Source organism: Neolamprologus brichardi, chromosome 7 (assembly GCF_056152115.1).
Source record: "Neolamprologus brichardi isolate AB-2024 chromosome 7, ASM5615211v1, whole genome shotgun sequence".
Lineage (NCBI taxonomy): Eukaryota > Metazoa > Chordata > Actinopteri > Cichliformes > Cichlidae > Neolamprologus > Neolamprologus brichardi.
Window position 1 is genome coordinate 59,107,099 of NC_142110.1, and position 20,401 is coordinate 59,127,499.

General features: G+C 38.9%; 2 protein-coding genes across 2 annotated transcripts; both read left to right on the forward strand.

The window, feature by feature from the left end:
- The first annotated feature begins 2,208 nt into the window (after positions 1-2,208).
- On the forward strand, positions 2,209-7,269 carry derl2 (derlin 2). Its single transcript, XM_006797318.2, has 7 exons — positions 2,209-2,354; positions 4,403-4,468; positions 4,908-4,981; positions 5,212-5,305; positions 5,490-5,685; positions 5,824-5,914; positions 6,718-7,269. Exons 1-7 carry the CDS (start codon positions 2,262-2,264, stop codon positions 6,821-6,823), a joined length of 720 nt encoding a protein of 239 aa, XP_006797381.1. The 5' UTR covers positions 2,209-2,261; the 3' UTR covers positions 6,824-7,269.
- A 1,218-nt stretch (positions 7,270-8,487) lies between these two features.
- Positions 8,488-20,401, forward strand: LOC102792281 (SWI/SNF-related matrix-associated actin-dependent regulator of chromatin subfamily B member 1-like). The gene is made up of 9 exons (XM_006797319.3): positions 8,488-8,852; positions 10,662-10,773; positions 11,544-11,652; positions 11,874-12,011; positions 14,595-14,722; positions 14,804-14,970; positions 15,702-15,892; positions 15,988-16,119; positions 17,292-20,401. The coding sequence occupies exons 1-9, from the start codon at positions 8,763-8,765 to the stop codon at positions 17,329-17,331; spliced, it is 1,107 nt and encodes a 368-aa protein (XP_006797382.1). The 5' UTR covers positions 8,488-8,762; the 3' UTR covers positions 17,332-20,401.

A 20,401-nucleotide genomic window follows, 5' to 3' on the forward strand; every position in this document is an offset into this window, starting at 1 on the left:
GCGGCTGACATTTGCTCCAGTCCGTAGCCAGTCTTATTAATGAGCTGGCTGAGAGGACTCAGGCCTATGCTGAACAGAAGTGGGAACAGAGCATTTCCTTGGTAAATCCCACACTTGATGGTGACTTGTCCATCTGGCTTGAAGTTGGCTGTTTACCATATCCTCATTGCATTCCTGATGAAGGCTCTTATTTAGTTCACTGAGTCAAAGGCCTTCTTGTAGTAAATCCAGGCAGTGCACAGGTTGGTCCGCCTGGTCTTACCATCCATGAGTAGTTGTACCAGTAGCTGGGATTTTGCCCCACTGGTGTTGCTGCTAATTCCTTTCTGGGCCTTGCTCATGTATTGAACATGAACTTTTCGTCATGGCCGCTGTGATGCCTGGCAGGAGCTTCCATTTGGTGCTGAGGCCAGTTATTGGTCAGTAGTTGGATGGAAGTGGCCCCTTCTGAGACTCAGGACTGTTCAGCGTTCAGTTAGTCAGTCTGAATATATATCACATCCATTATCTATTATCCCTATCCATTAGAAGCTGGTTCACTAGTTCTATTTGACACTGGAGTGCAGTTAGTTTCTTTAGGCAGTAACTGTGAATCATGGTGCCATTTAGCTCTTTATGCTTGAGTCTTCCACTCTGATGATTTCTGGAGCTTGTTGATGGAGGTTGCTAGCCACTAAGCATTGTTTTTATGTGTTGCCTCTTTCTCCCATGTGCTCTTCGAGAATTGCTTAGTCTCTAGCCTTGGCAGGGCTGTTCTCATAGTATCCCCCTGCCACTGAGAGTACATCTTGGATGGCTCAGTTGAGTAGAGCTGGTTTATTCCTCTGGCTTCTCTCTGGTATATCTCTTTAGGCCGTTAGGCAAGGCTGTGAGTCTTTGCTTGGCAGGTGAGGATGATGACATCTTCCTGCTTATCTGACATCCTGGCTCTCCCTTGTCATAGCATTTGTGTTGGACCTCATCAATCTCTAGTTGTAATAGCAGTTGCTTCTTCCAGATGTTGTTATAGCAGCTGGATATATAGGCAAGCATAAAGTTTGTCAAATTTGCACAAAGGCCACATTGTAATGGTCAGACGACTGGACTGGAGCACCTCCGAAACTGCAGCTCTTGTGGGATGTTCCTGGTCTGCAGTGTTCATTTTCTATCAAAAGTGGTCCAAGGAAGGAACAGTGGTGAACCCACAGTAGTTTTATGGCAAGCATAGTATGACATCCATGTGGGGAGTCGAGGCTCAGGCTGGCCTGTATAATCGGATACAACAAATTAGTTAACTATAGCTCAAACTGCTGAAAAGTTAATATAGGTTCTGATAGAAAAGTGTCAGAATACACAGTCCATCACAGTTTGTCACTTATGGGGCAGCATGGCTTCAGACCAGTGCCAATAACGGATGTGTGAGCATCAGAACTAATCCACAGAGCAATGGAAGAAGCTGGCCTGGTCTGATGAATCACATTTTCTTTTACATCACATGAATGTCCTGGTACACGTGCTTACCTGGGGAAGATTTCATTCATCAAGATATGTGTTTTAACTCCTCTTTTTGAGCAGTGTATTTTCCAGTCATTCAGTGTTTTGTTCTAGAACTTTAAGTGCTTTCTATTACACACACACACACACACACACACACTTTAAAAATACATTTTGCACATACAAAAAATTTACGAGGTTAAAATTTGAACGCTTTCTTTTGAAGAGACCACCTGCTTTCTTTTCAAAGGCTGGATCTTGACACAGCCAGTGTAAAGAGGGAATACCCCATGAATGTTGGCAACACGCTTCTCCACACGCCTCTGATAATATGCTGATTCTTGGCTAAAATAATTTCGACAGGACTTGTGTTCTAAAAGGTAATATACCCTCATACATCTTTAAGATATTTCAATAAAAGGAATAGAGCAACCTAAAGTGTATAACAATCTCCAGGTAATATCCTATTTCGTCTTAGAATATTACGTGTATTTTGAAGTCTACGTCTTTTTTCTTTTTTTTTTAACGTTATCATGTCAAACATGTCAAAACAAAATAAATAAAAACTGTACTACATTAGTTCTTCTTGAAATATGGAAACTACAAAAACCATCAGTCTTACGATCCACATCTGTATATTCAATAAAAACATCGGCGAAAGACCATAGATTGAATAAAAGTGTAGAATCTGGAACATTTGCCATTTGTCCCACGTGCTTGAATGCAGCACCGTTGGCTTTGTGGGATGACGTGTCAAGAAAGTGCCGGAAGCTTTCAGTCGGTCTAAAATGGCTTACCAGACGCTGCAACAGGAATACCTACAGATTCCTGTTGTTACCAGGGCATACACAACCGCCTGTGTACTCACAACTGCTGCGGTGGTAAGACTCATTCAGGTGTTCTCAGGGTTAGACAGGGAATCATAAACTCGCATTGCTTACCGCGGTCATCGTAAGGTGGTTACTTCGGTGCTAGCTCGGTGCTTGGGAACCTGTTAGAAGGGTACGTGCCTGAACTGAACCTAGTTGGATCTCTTGTTTAAGTGATATGAAGCTATAAGCGGAGCGGGTTACTTGTACGGCCTCTCTCTGACCTGTCAAACGGCTGTTGAAACGATCGATAATTTCCTTAGCGCGCCTCACAAGCTACAGTTGTTGTTTATTTATCCTGTAGGGTTAAGAGCTACCTGGTGCTAGCGGCTCACGTCACTCTCATCATCATGGATAAACATTATTAGAATTTTACAGTCCAGTTTTAGGGGATGCATGTTATATATGCTCTTTCTTTCAAGCTGTCTTAGATGTAAAATGTGGGGACTGTCGCACTGCATTAGACAAATTTGTTTTTCTGCATGTGTGTGCAGCAGTGGGAAAAGGTGATACAGAACTGGCCGATGATGTTTCAGTTGGTCACAGTGGAGCCATTTTAAAGCCCATGTAGGTAGGTTGATAAGGTGTTGGGTGCAAATCATTCCTTCCCAGGAGAGGCCAGCCTACCAACCAAAATTACTCCAAACCTGCGTCGACCACTAATTCTGCTAATATGAGTGGGCCAGATTTCACCCAGATACATCTTTAAAAACCTCATAGCCGGTTATCGCAAAGGCTGGTTTGCCGTTATTGTTGCTGGGGGTGGCATTAGCAGTTAGGGTCAGAGGGCAGTTACTTTTCCACACAGGGTCAGGTATGTTTGGATAGCTTTTTCACTTAATGAATAAAATCACTAGTTAAAAAACTGAAATTTGTATTTGCTTGGGTTCTCTTTATGTAATGTTAAAATTTGCTTGATCTGAAAAAAATGTGTGACAGTACAAAAAAGAGGGAAAGAAAGAATTCATTAAGGGGGGCTAAAAGTTTTTCACAGAACTGCATGAAGCTGACCGTGAAATTTTGGTATTTTGGAGCTTCTTATTGGGTTTTTTTAAACAGTAGTCAGTATTTTTGAATTATTGTAATTATTAGCATAAAATGGCTTATTTTGCAGTTACTGTTATAATGTGCACAGTCGTGTCATTTTCAGTTTCTGATGCAATAACAAGAAATATGCAAAATAGCTGCCTAAACCCCATGTGAGTTGGCTGATAAGGCATTCTGAGTGTACTTTTTACAGTACAGTCACAGTTCTGAAAGTAAATGCACTTCTTATTGATTATTGGATGTTGGTATTTTCAGAGTCGGCAATATCAGCTGAATGAATTTACCAGTGTCACGGGCTAATATTGATCTGTGTTTTCTAGATTTGCTTTGTTTTTAATGTTTAAAAATAGTGTGATGATGAAGAGCTGAAGGACCTTAAGTGGATTTAACTGTTTGTGAAGATATATCTCTGGTACAAAGGAGAAAATAAATAACTAAAAGGCAACAAGAAATCCAGAGTAAAACAGTAGGGTTTCTCCAGCATTCACTGCTTTGATCTCAAACAGAAAGGGGAATTACAGGGGTAGATAATGGCTCAGTGTCAGTATTTGCCCAAAGTTTTACATGTCTTGATTCCTTGTTCATTACTATCAAGACATGTAAAACTTTGGGCAAATACTGACACTGAGCCATTCAGTGTCAGTATTTGCCCAATGTTTTACATGTCTTGATTCCTTGTTCATTACTAATACTTATAAATTAAAGTATTGTGATGTTGGTGCTTTTAGCTCCAGGTAACATTAAAGTGTAGAAAAGAAAGCGGAGCAGGACTCCGACTTGTCTGACTGCAGTTGTCTTGATGAATCAAGCTTAGACTTATACTGTGTAAGCAGCTGTCTTATGCAGCTGATTTTCCAGAAAATGCCAGGTCAGATTTGTCTAAACCAGAGCATTATTTCTGTTTGTGTACACAGTGGACTAAGCTTGGTTTTAATAAAGATACACTGGATCTTTTTGTGCTATTGTCATTGTTGTTACATATAACTTATTCTTTACTTTGCTTTCTTTTTCAGCAACTAGAGATCATCACACCATTTCAGCTCTACTTCAACCCAGATTTAATTCTAAGAAATTATCAGGTGAGTTATCTGACCCTCAGATTAAGACCATACCAAAATGAAAACCCGCTGTTTAAGCAGCCAGTCAGAAGATTGAAAATATATGGGTAAGCAGTAAAACTGAGGGACCTCAACAATGGGCAGTATAAGACAAATAATGATTATTTTGAACTGTGACTCGATCAAAGCTACTCTAGACTAATACTAAAAATAAGGAACCGGAAAGTAACAGATCTGGTTCCATTTAACGAAAAATGTAAAACTGCTGGTGCAAAATATAAACTACAGTAAAATAATTACATAATTAAATAAAAATCAAGATTTCAACATTTCTATGTGAATGTGAACTTGTTGAGCTAAGGATTAAACAAAGCCTGCACTGACATTATTTTAAACTGGACAAATGGATGTAGTAGTTTTACTGTTATCTGCAGCTGAATATTGTTTCTTTCACTTCTAGGTATGGCGACTAATAACCAACTTCCTGTTTTTTGGTCCGGTTGGTTTCAATTTCCTGTTCAATATGATTTTTCTGTATCCTTCTCAGTTCCACAGCTCTTTACACACAAAGTCGCTATGCATGCTTTACTTTCTGTTTCACTGGGAACGCCAGGTGTGGTTTTAGAGATGATATGTTAAAAAGTTATGTAAAAATAGAGTTCTTGTAAAAAAATAAATAAATAAAAAAAATTAAAGCACAAATTGGGATGATGGTGATGATGTGTACATTTTTCTCGCAGCTTTCCTTAACCATGTACTTGCAGGTACAGATACTGTCGAATGCTGGAGGAGGGCTCTTTCAGGGGACGCACGGCTGACTTTGTCTTCATGTTTCTCTTTGGTGGACTTCTGATGACTGTATCCTCTTAGATCGTTCAGAGAACAACTTTATATACGACATATATACATACATACACTCCTTATGTGGTAAGCAACTTTTCGATCTCTCTGCTGCCGTTGATTGATTAATAGTCTGTTAATGTTGGGCAGACACAAACAGTCAGCAGTAATGTTCAGCCATTTGTCCTCAATGAAGTCTCAGATATTTGGCACTTTTGTGAGTCTGGTGTTCCTGGGCCAGGCCTTCACCATCATGCTGGTATACGTGTGGAGTCGACGGAACCCGAATGTTCGCATGAACTTCTTTGGCCTGCTCAACTTTCAGGCACCCTTCCTGCCCTGGGTGCTAATGGGATTCTCGCTTCTGCTGGGCAACTCTATCATCGTGGATCTTTTAGGTGCTTATAATTGACCCATGCTGTCAGTGTTCGCTACTTTGGTGGTATGCTAAGATTTGCAGGTACCTGCTGTGTTTAGTGGTGTACAGCAAGGTTTTGATGGGTTAGAATAAAACTGATTTGTATTTTTCTCTTGAGGTATTGCTGTTGGTCATGTGTACTTCTTCCTGGAGGATGTTTTCCCAAATCAACCAGGTGGTGGAAGGTGGCTCAAGACCCCATCAATTATGTGAGTCACAGAATAATTCTAATATTTGTGGTGTGAGAGAAGTTTTAAGTAGCAGATGGGAATTTCTCTAAACAGACATGTGGCTGCAGTCACCACCATGTGCAGCTGGTCTTTACACACACAGAGGTGTCTGTCATGATTTAACTACTTTTCTAAGATCCAGTTATTGTTCTTTCCTTTGATTTTTCTCTCTTTCCTGAGGCCAGCTGAGGTAGGAGAACAGTGGAAAAAGCATGTCATGCCCTTAGAATCAATAACGAGCTACAAAACACACTTCAAGCACAAATTAATTTGGTTGGCTGAAATCCAGTTTTTGTTTCACGAAATGCTTTTGTCATTTAAACATTATGTTGACATATGCTCAAGCTATATTCTTCATTAACAGAAATAAAACTTGGAATTCACAAAGTACTAAACAGTGTCTTTGAAGACTAACTGAAATTGCGCAAGTTGCAAAACGCAGATAAGAGCAGGCCATTTTATTTTCTATCAAAAATAATGGATTCTTAAAAAATGACATCATCAAAAGGGGCTATGGTAGAAATTCATAATAAATTCATGGGAGGTTCCTATGTGGCTCTTGAAATCAAGGCAAACCCTGAAAAGTCAAGAGGCCTACATATGTAGACAGCAGTCCGTTTCCATATTTTGTTCTGGATAAAGCTGCTGTGTATCTTCAGTTTGATTGACATATTTTTTTATGTTGGACAATCTAACAAAAATCCGTTCTTAGCTGCATCACTAGCACTACTTCTGTGTTTGTAGGAATGACTCCTTCTCCTTTTGCCGTGTTTCTCCCACAGAAAGATGCTCTTTGACACTCCAGAAGAAGATGCCAACTATAACCCCCTGCCAGAGGACCGCCCGGGCGGGTTTGCGTGGGGGGAAGGACAGCGCCTTGGTGGTTAAATACACCCTCTATTTCATCCCTGATCATCAGGTCACCTTCAGGGACCTTCTCTCAGAGAGTTGAAGACATGGTCTTTGTTTTTGACGTGTTTGTTTAGTTGTGGATGAGGAATGCCAAACAGCCACAAGTGGTTTGGAGATAACGGTGTGTTGTCTGTGTATATGGGCTTTAATCATCTTCACAAACTCTTCTTGATGCCAGATCGTCGCTCTAAGACTATTTGATAGAATACAAGCTTCCGATGGAACTGTGGATGGTGAACCTGAGGGCCTCAGGTGATGTTTGTCTTTGTCGCCGGGGAAAAATAAATGAATAAATTATGGCATACAATTATATGAAAGAGGAAAATGACAGCAGTGGAATATTATTGAAATGAATTTATTTACAAAGAGTGCATTTTTTTTATTTCACTTTTTTAAAGAATAAATGTCTGTTGCAAACAATAGTTTGGTTTCATCTCTTTGAAATGTTTTAGTTTTCGCTTGAAACCAAAGATGTTCTTACTAATTCTGAGTGTAAAAATGCAACATGTCAGTTGAAAGACTCTTGTAACTTGTCTTATTGTTAGAGACGGAGATGTAAGGATTTTCACTGTTTTTGATTTCATAGCCCATGAGGTGTGGCGCAAAGTGAGAATAATGGGTTAGCAAGCTATCTTGAGCCTAAAGGCAGACATTTCAATGTCATGTTAGATTTGCTGAATCTGTTATAAGTGTAAAGTGGTTGGTAATGGCATGTCAATGCTAGCCATTTGAAAACGCCTCCAGGCATTTATGCAGTCAGTTATTATTAAGCAATATCTTTTTACAAGAACACTTAGTTTTTCTTGCCTTATTGGTAGCAAAACAAAATTTAGACTTTTTGAAAATTCAAATGGCAGATAGTTGTTTTTTTTTTTTTTTTTAAATGTTCCAGAAAGACAAATATGTAAATTTTGTTCCTTGTACGCACTTCTGGAATATTGGTGTTTTCTGCACTATTGTCATATTTAATTTGATTGAGATAGCTTTAAACATATCTGTAATACACAATCCATTTTTATAGTAGACTTACTGGAGTAGAAAGAATCTTTCATGTGCCTAAAAAATGGATTTATGAATACTTGGGCTAATCTCGGTTATTTGGCACTCTCTGTGTGTGTATTTTGATCCAATATCTAGAAGACCTATGTGCCGTTTGCATTAGATCAGCAGTCCCCAACCCCCAAGCTGGTACCGGTCCATGAGTTGTTTGGTACCGGACCGTGAGAGTTGAGGCTCGGGTGTGAAATTTATGGTTTTCAAGGTTTTATCAGTTTTTAGCATTTTTTTTTTTAATCATTAACTCGGTTTCCCTGGGTATTTTCCCGTGTGTTATGAATAAATCTTTTTTTGGTACCGGTACTGGTTTTATTTTGTTGTATTTATCCGCGACACCTTAAAGGCCGGTCCGTGAAAATATTATCGGACATAAACCGGTCCGTGGCGCAAAAAAGGTTGGGGACCGCTGCATTAGTTTCATAAGGAATTGTGAGAACTCTACAATAATATGGACATCGCAGATAACCTCTGCAGCTGGCGGAGTTAAATCTAATTTTTAATGTAGAACAGTAGGGGCGGTAATGAGCACTGGAAATTGTTCATCCACTTTGAACGAGGACAGAAAGAGAGTAGCATCCCATGAAGCGTTTAGACTTTTCGGGAAAAATTCTTCCAAATTTGAATGTCCTCATTTAATCCATCTAAATAGGGACTGGTACAGAAATTTCTGTAGTTTTCAATTTTTTGTGGATAATCTTTATGTCGTTTTATACTTGGTGAGCAGACATGCTCCTAATTGGTTTAAGTAAGCAAAACCTATTTGAAGGGACGATATCGGATTTCCCATTTTCAACTCAGACTGCGAACGCACCTCAAGAAAGGCTACTCAAATAATTAGCAGTATAGTGACTGCGTAAAGATGCAATTAGCTCTCAGTAAAACGTTTGGCCAGAAGCCGGTAAAATTTCAGCTCGAACAAGATGGAGACTTTTATATGGTGGGGTCGGAGGTATGTGGCGGTCTGTACACAAACTTCCGGGGCCTAAATCTCTTATGCTTGCTGCAGTTATCCTTTCTGCTGGCTAGATGATGCTAGCATGCTAACGAGCGCCACTGATGCCTCAATAAACAAAGAAGCATGTGAAACGAAGAGCGGGGTGTAGTCAGTCAAACAAGCTGCTACCAAAGCTCTAATTGTGCCGTTCAAAACCAGTAAAAACTAACCTCAGCTTCTGTCGTTTTGTTGTAACTTGGTATTCCCCACTCGTTAACTTGGGTTACTGCAGTTACTTTATTTTAACATAACCCATTTCAACTAAGCTTGAGCCGTCTGCCATTATTATTCTGAACGTTTTGATGTCACTTTTGCACTGCTTGAGTCGACAAACACAGCCCACTTGGTAAAAAAGGTGAATAAAAACGTATAGTTGTCCACTGCACTGTGCGGGCTAGCACTGTTTGGAGGACCTTAAAGGTATTTTTTGCAATCACCCTTTGCAGAGTTCAGCTAAATTTTTCACTACAGCAGCATTTTGGAGGCACCAATCTTAGGATCTTAAAATTTGATTGACAGTTAGCTCAAAACATGGCATCAATACTGAGCTGTGGCACCTTCGAATGTCACATCCTACCTCAGCTGTTTGGAGGTTATGCCATGAGCTGCTATAGCTTCTAGTCCTGGTGTTGTCTTGTTAGGAGTTTCTTCTTGGTAAATTACTGTATGCATGTGCGGGCTAAAGGGTCTGATACTCTCATGTCCACATTTTTGCTTACAAGAAGAGAAGCGGGATTTATTTTCACACCTGGTTGAAAAAAGTGTGTGTGTGTGTTTTGTTTTTCGTTTTTAAAGCAGAAGACTAGTTTGGAAATAAGACAGATCAAGATAAAATAAGACAGAGTTTTGGATGGTATTTCAAAGCCAGGACTGTGCCATGCTTACAACTGGTGCAGCTCCTTTTGTTTCTACAAACAGTGATTGAAATGTTTGATAGCTTTCAAATTAGTTGGCATGACAATGAAAAGCAGTCCTAATGTTTATTAACATTTGCAAGGTGGTTTGGAAACATTTGTTTTTCTTAATGAATGATTTGCATCTTTAGTGTGCTAATAGTTAAGACAATATCCATTTTCTTCAGATTATCCAGTTTGTTTGGGCTAAAGTCTATCCCCAACTGATTTAGTTCTGTTTCACATATTTAACAAGGAACTGGAAACATTCCTGAGAGATTTGGGTCCACAGTGTCTTCATAGCGTCACACTGATTGATTGATATCTTGTGACTACCTTTTGAGCAGTGCAAAAGTGACATCAAAACGGTCTTAATAATAATGACAGATGGCTCAAGCTGCGTCACTTAAGCATGTTACACAAATCAGAAAGATATATTTTTCCAGTCTTACTTTATTTTAACATAACCCATTTCAACTAACTGCAGTAACCCAAGTTAATGAGTAGGGAATACGAAGTTACAGCAAAACTGCAGACGCTAAGGTTAGTTTTTACTGGTTTTGAACGGCACAATTAGAGCTTTGGTAGCAGCTTGTTTGACTGACTACACCCCGCTCTTCGTTTCACATGCTTCTTTGTTTATTGAGGCATCAGTGGCGCTCGTTAGCATGCTAGCATCATCTAGCCAGCAGCTCTGGATCTGCATTTAAGAACATGGAAGAACAATTACAGCTAAATCACTATAAACAAAAAATGAAATGGTTCTTTTGATAGAACTGCAGTTATGACAGGTGCTGTTATCTGTTTCTTTGGTTCTTTGTTTTTAACATTTGTTTCACTGTGGAAAAACACATGCACTTTGCTGTTCAAGGTTGGAAACTATCTGCGGATGTTCAGAGGCTCCCTTTATAAAAGATATCCATCTTTATGGAGGAGGCTGGCCTCTGTGGAGGAGAGAAAGAAAATTGTAGCATCATCACATGGTGAGTGGCTTTTTGTATGTGTGCAGGGTAAGGGGTTACTGTGGATATTAACATGATTTGGACTACTCCCAGGGTTGTATAGAATTTCCTATCCACAAAATCTTCTGCAGACATGAAGGCAGTTTGAGAAAACCCCAGACACTACCACAACAAAAAAATACTCAAGTCCTACTTTCAATCAGTTACTCAAAATGATATGGAGAAATGTAAGCAGTACACTTAGCTGTGCAGAAATAAAAAGTACATTTACCTTCAAAATGGACTTAAGTCCGTTAGATGGCAAAAACTGCAAACATTTCAAGTATTTAAACAATATTATGCCTGAGTTTATTACTGGACTATCAATAACATCATGTATCTTGAGACTTTACCTTTACAGATTGATGTGACTGTCAGTGTTGTTACAGATAACTAAAAGTAAACTTAAAAAAATCCAAAAACATTTCCTGTAACTGAAATAAAATAAATCCTTTTAATATAGTGTACTTACAAAAAATTAAAAAACGGTAAGAACAAAAAGTATATAATATTGCTTGTGTACTTTAATATTTTTTTAATTAAAGTGCAATAGTAAAAACTTTTTCCTTTTTAAAGTAAAATTTATAGGAAATGTCTTTAATTTTGGTGTTGAGCTGAACTTCTTGCTGCAAACAAATATTACCCCCCCCCCCCCCCCCCCAAAAAAAAAAAAAAGAAGAAAAAAAAAAAAGAAAAGCTAAAGCTACTGTAAAACATGTGTCTTTGTTCTCTGGACAATTGTTCATTTACAGCCACCAGTGTTACTCTGCTGAAGGCTTCAGAGTGTGAAGAGATCTTTGATGGAAATGATGAGAAATACAAAGCAGTGTCTATCAACACAGAGCCCCCTGCTTACCTCAGGTAATCTGCTGATGAATGCAGACCCAAGTTATATGATGACATCAACTCATGACTCACTCAGTTTTGTTGGTTGCATAGATGAATGGAGTTTTTTGTTTTGTTTTTTTACATTTTAGCAAAGCTTCAAGAGAGCTTTGATAAGTCTGTAATTCTAAGTGATGAAATCCCTTATTGCTGATCATGGTTGAGACAGAAGATGTTTGTTTATTCTTCTTGTAAAGGGAGCAAAAGGCAAAGAGAAGTAGTCAGTGGGTTCCCACACTGCCCAACAGCTCTCACCATCTGGATGCTGTGCCTTGCTCCACCACCATCAACCGGAACCGGATGGGCCGTGACAAGAAGAGGACCTTCCCTCTTTGGTATGGAGGCTGTTTGTTCCCATTCTCATGTGTTTTGTGGACTTATTACTACTGTATGTATTCTGCTTGTTCATGTCAGAGTTAAGGTTAGCAATGACACACCATCATGTAATATAATTCAACAACACAATCCTGGGCCTTTAAAGACTGATGCGTTCATTTTTTTTTCTTTTGTCAGCAACTACAACTCACCAATGACCATTAAAATGATCATATTTCATAGCTTATCTAGTAGAATTTATCCGACTACATTGTTTTTGAACTTCTCAGCATAGTCTGTAGTACATACAGAAATCAGGCATAATAATATGATCACTGACATGTGAAGTGAATAACACCCTTCGTCATGGCACCTGTTAGTGGGTGGGAGCGAGTGAACGATTTGTCCTTAAAATGGGCAAGTGTCTTTCAACAAGTTTGATGGCTTGGCTGGCCAAATTGTGATGGCTAGAAGACTAGGCGAGAGCATCTACATAACTGCAGCTCTTGTGGGGTGTTCCCAGTCTGCAGTGGTCTGTGTCTAAGGAAGGACCAGTGATGAACCAGTGACAGAGTCATTAAAGCTCCTTGATGCATATGGAGAGAGAAAGCTGGACCATGTGGTTCAGTCCAACAGACAGTTTTATTAACAACAGTAAATCAAATATCTGAAAAATTTTAATGCTGGTTATGATAGAAAGGTACACAGTGTCCCACACTTGTTGTATATGGGGCTGCATAGCATTCAGATCAGCCAGGATGCCCATGTCAACTACCAAGAGCACCAATAATGGGTGTGTGAGCATCAGAACTTGATCACAGAGCAATGGAAGAAGGTGGCCTGGTCTGATAAACTACATGTTTTTTTTTTTTTTACATTACACTAGATGAGTGTGCATCTTACCTGGGAAACACCTAGCACCAGGATGCACTACGGGAAGAAGGTGAGCCCATGGAGGCAATATGATGCTTTGGACAATGATCTGCTTTGAAATCTTGAGTCCTGCCATCAATGTGGATGTTACTTTCACATGTACCACCTACCTAAGCATTGTTGCAGACCATGTAGATCCTGTCACGGAAATGGTATTTGCTGATGGCTGTGGCCTCTTTCAGCCGAGTAATGTCCTCTGCCACAAAGCAAAGATGCACAGCAATCAGCATATGTGGGATATGCTGGACAAACAAGTCTGATCCACGCAGGCCCCAGACAGCGTACAGAACTGAATAAATCTCTTGCTAACATCTTGGTGCCAAATACCAGAGCACATCTTCAAGGGTCTAGTGGAGTTGATGCCTTGAGCAGTCAGGGCTGTTTGGCAGCTAACCTGGGGCCAACACAAAAGATTCCTGCCAATTTAAGTGACAAGTGAAATTAATATAATATTAAAAATTAAAATTAATATTTGGATCAATCACCATCTGACAGTAAATGTTTTGTGTTGTTCTACTTATTCTATTGGCCAGCTGTTACATCTGTTTCAGGTCTTTCTGGATTTGCTTGTAGTAAAGCCACTCTTGATGAATCCTGCTCACATTTATTTAGAGAACAGCTACCTCAGCTTTCAAGATCCCACACAGTCTCCATCAGTTGTTTACTTTTTATATCAACAACATTGATTGTCTTTACTCACTTGTTCATTTGGATAGTCTTTTTTTTTGTACATAGTCTAGTAGTTTTCCTTCAGTAATTTCACTTTTATTCAGTAATTTGCTCAGCTCTTGGTAGAAAGCATTGGTCACACTAGGGTGGCTGTGGCTCAGGCAGTTGATTAGGTCATCTGCCAGTTGGAAGGTTGTTGATTCAATTCTTGGCTGCTCTAGTATGGATGCCAAAGTATCATTTGGCAAGTATCCTTGCTCCCAGTGTCCTCATCAGAATGTGAATGTTACAAAGTCATGTTACCATGTTACCAACAATACAGAACAAAACAGGCAACCTGGCTTAAGAATACAAGTAAATAAATAGAAAATCCATATACTTTGATTATGAGATAGAGTTAGCAATAGTCATATGTAAAGTAGCATTGACATGCTTATATTATACCAGGGCCCGTGAGAAAATAGCAGCAATATCCAAACCGGCGTACAGCATAAATAGGTCCCATATTTTATGAAACCTATGGTCCCTACTATGTAACTTGCATGTTAGGAAGTCTTACAACGCATATTCCAGTACCTTTTGCTGCCATTGAGTCTTAGATGGGCCCGTGCCCGTGATCCAGTTCAAAAGGACACATTTCCTTGCACAGAATGTTAGCAGCCTGTAAAGCTGCTTTCCAAACTTCCCTTTGATTTTTGTCATTTGCCGCTCCGAGTAGCATGCGCAATGGATTGCATTCAGTGTCAGTAGAGAAGATCTTATCCAGTCCACATTTTATAACGAACCAAAATTGTTGTATTTTCCTGCAGGACCATAGACAATGCGTGAGGTTGCCCACCTCTATTTTACATTTAGAGCACAGCGGAGAAAGGTCTGAATTGTATCTATGACCTTGAGAAAGTGATATGTGAGCTCTGTGTAGAATTTTAATTTGGATTAGTGTTGACAATTTTGAGTGAAACAAGAATAATGCAACATCAGATTGTATGCATCTCGCCTAGTTTTGATGACCACGACCCTGCAGTAATCCATGAGAATGCAGCCCAGATAGAGGCACTGGTCCCTGTTCGTCTAGACATGGAGATAGATGGGCAGAAACTACGGGATACCTTCACATGGAATATGAATGGTACTTATACACGTCTACTACTTTGAAAATATCTGCAGCATCTGGTGCTATTTTGTGTTTAATTACCTGCTTTTTCCTTAGAGAAACTTATGACCCCAGAGATGTTTGCTGAGATTTTGTGTGATGACCTCGACTTGAATCCTCTGGCTTTTGTCCCAGCCATCGCATCAGCTATTCGTCAGCAGATTGAGTCTTACCCCACTGACAGCCTCTTAGAAGACCAGGCGGACCAGAGAGTCATCATCAAGGTAGGTGCTGCACCAAAGTAACAATTTTAACAGGAAGTCAAGAAATGACATGTCTAGCAAGAAAATGTTAAATTATTTTAGACAAATTTATCAGCCATGATCAATGATGTATATCTTAACCTGATTTGATTTAATTCAATTTTATTTATACAGCACCAAATCATAGCAGTTACATCAAGGCACTTTACTATGTAAGGCAAAGACCCCATAATAATGCAGTATGCATGCCAAAGCAATCAAATGACCCCCCCTTTGGCCAAGCACAACAGTGGGGTCTGTAAAGACCAGTTGGGGGTGATGACAGGACAAAAATTACACTGAAAGGATTAATAGTAACTAAAAAGCACATTGAAGGACATATCCTGATCAAAATGACTCTAAGATTTCTTACAGTGTTACTGGAGGTCAAGATAATGCCATCGTACACAAGCATCTATTTAGATACCATATTTCGAAGATTTTTAAGGCTGAGTACAATTATCTCAGTTTTATCTGAATTTAGAAGCAGGAAATTAGAGGTTATCCAGGTCTTTGTCTTGAAGATATTCCTGCAGTTAAGCTATTTGTTGTGTCTCATCTGGCTTCATGGATAGATAGACATGTGTATCATCTGCATAGCAATGAAAATGCCGGCCTAAGGGAAGCATGTATAATGTAAACAAATCTTGGCAGTGTTGAACAGAAATACGTCTATAATAGGTTGGTATATGAAAATTTCATATGTCCCACAGCTGAACATCCATGTAGGGAACATCTCTCTGGTGGACCAGTTTGAGTGGGACATGTCAGAGAGGGAGAACTCTCCAGAGTCATTTGCATTGAAGCTGTGCTCTGAGCTGGGTCTCGGCGGGGAGTTTGTCACCACTATTGCCTACAGCATCCGTGGTCAGCTCAGCTGGCACCAGAGGACCTATGCTTTCAGGTAAGTCACTGTAATAAGCCTTTAAGAATGACTGTGTGAATCTTGGTGTGTTATGGTGCACTCATTTGTTACTCTCATACTTGGAATGTCTCCAGTGAGAACCCACTACCCACAGTAGAGATTGCCATTCGCAACACAGGTGATGCAGACCAGTGGTGCCCCCTGTTGGAGACCCTGACAGATGCTGAAATGGAGAAGAAGATCAGAGACCAAGACAGAAACACAAGGTGACACAGTTAGATGCATTTAATATAGTTATTATCTGCTCCATTGACTTTTATCAGACTGACAGTCATATGGTGCCACTAAATAGGTTAGTAATTTAAAAAAAAAGATTCCATAAATGGGCAGAGTCACAAATTCAAAGTGTACATGTTGTACATGTTAATTAATCTACGCTTCAGAACATGGTTGATGAACTCATGATGAAATGTAATATCGAGGCTTTATTTTCAGAGCAGCTGAGCAGAACTGGTTCAACTCTGAGTGTTAATAGTGCAATATCAAAATCAGCTTAACAATGTTTCCCTGCAGAGACGTTCTAAAAATCTCTGATCTTCAACAACAGTGCATCTCACCCGTCTTACGCTCTTCATAAAAGCTTCATTATTCCTCTTATTCCATCATTGAAGTAATGGAAGGCTCTAGCCACCATTTTCAGTATTCCACACCTTGGGCAGCCTTGGCTGGATGCATTGTTTTTGACTTGTCTGTCCATCCTTACATATTAATTTAAATAGTAAATTTTTTTTTTCTCATGAAATAATCTATAATCAGTAGTGTAGAGTCATTTACACAGTAGTGTTTTGAAACCTCTTTTTCAGAAGCCATAATTCTTGCATCATCTATTGCAAAGACATGATATGGATGATATAGTCATTGTGAATTTTAATTTCCTTGCAATGGGAGTGGTTTTAACTGTTAATATGCCAGGTCTCTCTTGGAAATGAGATTTTTAATCTCAATGAGATTTTTTTACCTGGATAAATAAAGGACTAATAAAAAAAATAAAAATATTTACATAGTTTGGGCCAGTATATAAAATGAACTCCTTATAAGTTCCTATATGCTGCTTTTCTACTCTGAGCACTTAATGCAACATGCATCAGTCATTCATGCATACAAGCATACACTGACGTGCTTTCTATCTAACATTCACACTCTTGCAGTATCTTGCAGACTGGAGGAGCCAGGCATTGAACCTTCTAATTTACTGATTGTTTAATGGTGTCATCTCAATAATTAAGATCAGTGTGTATGTATTGTGGCACTAGAACTTATGCATGTCTTTTTTTAGTTTGACCAAATCATACTTTGTACTGGGTTATCAGGCTTGTAAAATCTCTGATCATTCCTACAGTTTTTAAAAGATTCTTCTTCAAATAAACTGTTTTTGTAGGCGTATGAGACGACTGGCCAACACCGCCCCCTCTTGGTAGAAGGCAATGTGAAGCTGGTCAGGAGGCTCCTGTTACTCGTTAAAACAACTAAGGACATAAGTCATCCTTAAAGCATCAACGTAGCATCTGGAACACAGACGTATATATGGTCAGTTCTGCGGCAGCCTGTGATTAAGGACACTGCATTCCTCAGCACACATGGACTACCACTACCAATATGTTTCACTCTGCTCATGGCAGCAGCATACTGCTAAGTATCAAATGTTTACTCTAGAGGAACTGAATCAGATGTCTGAGACACACACACACACACACACACACACACACACACACAGTGATGCTCACATTAGGTCAATGCACATGGTATTGAGTTTATTTATGTGAATGGTTACTGAAATGACAACCTGATCTGAACAGCTTTATGTACTTGGACAAGTGGAACATCTTCATGTTTCTAACAGGGAACTAATATCATCTACAGCAGCAGTTGTCTTACTTAGATATTAGTATTACACTGTGTTTTTTCCCTTTTTAATAAGGCATGTCACCATTTCTGTCACATGGCCTACATTTGGATTTCTGAGACTTGATGTACTATGGAGATGGAAAGATCAGTCAGTCCATTAGTCCTTCGCAGAAGAATGTTATCTGTTTTTTGAATAGATCCCAAGAGAAAAATAGCCAAGAGAGGATGGTTTTTATGGTTTCAGACTTTTCAAAAGAAACTGTTTACTGAATCATATTAATATGAGTCAAGTGAGATTTTGCCTGTTTCAACCTGGCTAAAAAATCGGAATGTCTGTCTTTGAGGTGTTTCCTCCTTTAATTTGAAAGCATTCTACCATTCACCTTAATTTTCAATATCTATATTGCTATAAGACAACCAAGCCATGTTTGGGTTGTTTTTTTGTTGTTGTTTGTTTGTTTTCATTTTATTTTTTTTACTTATGGATGTTCAGACCCAATTCTTTGTCATAATGCACCTTTGTATGTATCTGTGCATCAGAGGAATTGCCAAACATTTAAATAGAGAGCAGTAAGCAGCCATGACTTTTTAGGGCTTTTGGGGAAGTTTGAAAGGATCTGCTGGATTTCTGCATTAACATTTTGTACTCACAGGCTTTTTATGGTCCCACAAGTGTGTTCAGAAGTGGAACATGGAAAACCTGTAAGTGTGAAGTCTGGATAGTAGAAGGACCCAAAGAGCTGACAGGTTGGTGAAGGTCAACAACAATTTATTTTTGAAAAGGAAAAAAATTGAAGTACTTAAAGGGTAAAGCGTCCCTGCCTCAGATCTGTAAAGTCCTTACAGTGAATGAGAGTTGAATTGATTTTAGCATGTAGACTGTGTTCTGATTGTAGTTTTGTGCACTAGTGGCCATCTGCATGCTGAAACCTAGATGGTTCATACTGTTCCCTGTGCATGAGGGACACTGCAGCCTCCTTTTTCAGCTAGCATGGAGGAGTGAAAACAAGTTGAAAATATTTATTTTCTATCATAAAGTGATGATTTTCAACTTGAATATACTCTGAAGAATTATGTTAACATGTACTGTTGCTTCTTTCTTTTATTTGTTTAGTTACTGTCGCTTTATAGTAATTTTTTGCTTTTTATTTTGCTTTTCCTATGAAAAATTAAAAAAAATGCCTGTTGGGAACCTACTGCTTTAACCTGTTTGTCTTTAAGTCACATTTTTAACCATTTCATGAACTGAAATATAGTAGTACCATTTGTTTGTCTTTTTGTTTTATAAACAAAGTGAGATATTTCAAGCTTTTGTTTGAAGTTCGATCTCAAACCTTCAAAAAGCAGTATTTAACTCATTTAGAAGAATCAACAATATGTGAAATATAAGAAATAAATTTAAGCTGAACTGATCTGAATTAAACTCAGTTACAGTAATAAACTGTAGAGTGTATTTTGTGAAAGTTCTCCGGAACAGTGATCTGCAGCAGTGGGTCCCTCAATCTATCCTGACTCTGGACACTTGAAGTTCTCACACATGGAAAGTGAATGTATGATAAGCTGCAGGATTCAAACACAAGTGTAACTTATAAATACATGTTCATGCTTTTATGAAACAATGAGAGAGAAGGGAAAAGAGCAGGACAGACAGAAAGGTGACAGTCTCAGGTGTATAGACTATAACAAAACGGTAACAGAAGGAGTATTTTCTGTTTGTGTTATTAGCAGTACTAAATAAGATCCCAGCTGGTACAGTGACCACATGTTTGACTTCTATGAATAAAGCACCTTTCTTTCAGCTTAACAAGTGAACCATCAGCTCGTTAAAACAAACGTTAAAGTCCGTTTGGCTTGACACCACGGAACAGCCAGCGCAGTAATCGAGCTAAAATTAACAGTGCTATGAATCCTGGTTGTACCGTGCATATTCGGGACTGAAATCCAGGCAGCATTCACAACCTGTCTACATTTCAGCTTGTTCTGTTTGTGCATATAACACTGACTTTAATTGTCGAAAAACTCGTCACATTCTCTGTAAGATTAAAGTTAACCATTGAACGCCGTATATTTTAAAGGGTTTAAAACCAAGTAGAACCTGAACCGCGTTAAGTACTAACACCACTAAATTTTGCCGACATGTGGCCAACAGTATTGTTTTAATGTTCTTCGTTATTAAAACATTTGTATCGCTGCATAAATAACAGATCATATCACATGTCCACATCAATGTTCCCTCTATTTTTTCATGTGTATGAGCGAACATACAAACTCCCTGAGCGGTCTCTTGTGAGCAACAGCAGACGTGTGCACTGTGGTCATGCCAGCATTGAATCCATCCAAGTTACATGGTTTATTAAAATAATCAAATTACAGCATTTACATTTATGTCGGACTACTTTTAATTAACTGCTTTAGCCCACTTACAATGAAAATTTAAAAAGAATCTTGTTCATGACCTATGTAGTATGTTAACACTATTGCTAACTTGAACTCCAATTTTGAAAACAAAACTTTCTTTCTTTCTTTTTTTTTTTTTATATAATAAAGCTCTGACTTGTATTATGAGTAGGAGTCTGTGGTCTGGGAGAGAGTCCTGTAACTCTCTGTCTGCAAAATACAGTATTAATGACCAATGTTGGGCAA

Coding starts and splice junctions, on each gene's coding strand:
- LOC102792281 (XM_006797319.3), top strand. CDS start 8,763: ATGCAATTAGCTCTCAGTAAAACGTTTGGCCAGAAGCCGGTAAAATTT. Junction 11,653..11,873: donor GAGCCCCCTGCTTACCTCAG/GTAATCTGCTGA, acceptor CTTCTTGTAAAG/GGAGCAAAAGGCAAAGAGAA. Junction 16,120..17,291: donor GACCAAGACAGAAACACAAG/GTGACACAGTTA, acceptor CTGTTTTTGTAG/GCGTATGAGACGACTGGCCA.
- derl2 (XM_006797318.2), top strand. CDS start 2,262: ATGGCTTACCAGACGCTGCAACAGGAATACCTACAGATTCCTGTTGTT. Junction 2,355..4,402: donor TACTCACAACTGCTGCGGTG/GTAAGACTCATT, acceptor TTTCTTTTTCAG/CAACTAGAGATCATCACACC. Junction 5,686..5,823: donor TATCATCGTGGATCTTTTAG/GTGCTTATAATT, acceptor TTTTCTCTTGAG/GTATTGCTGTTGGTCATGTG.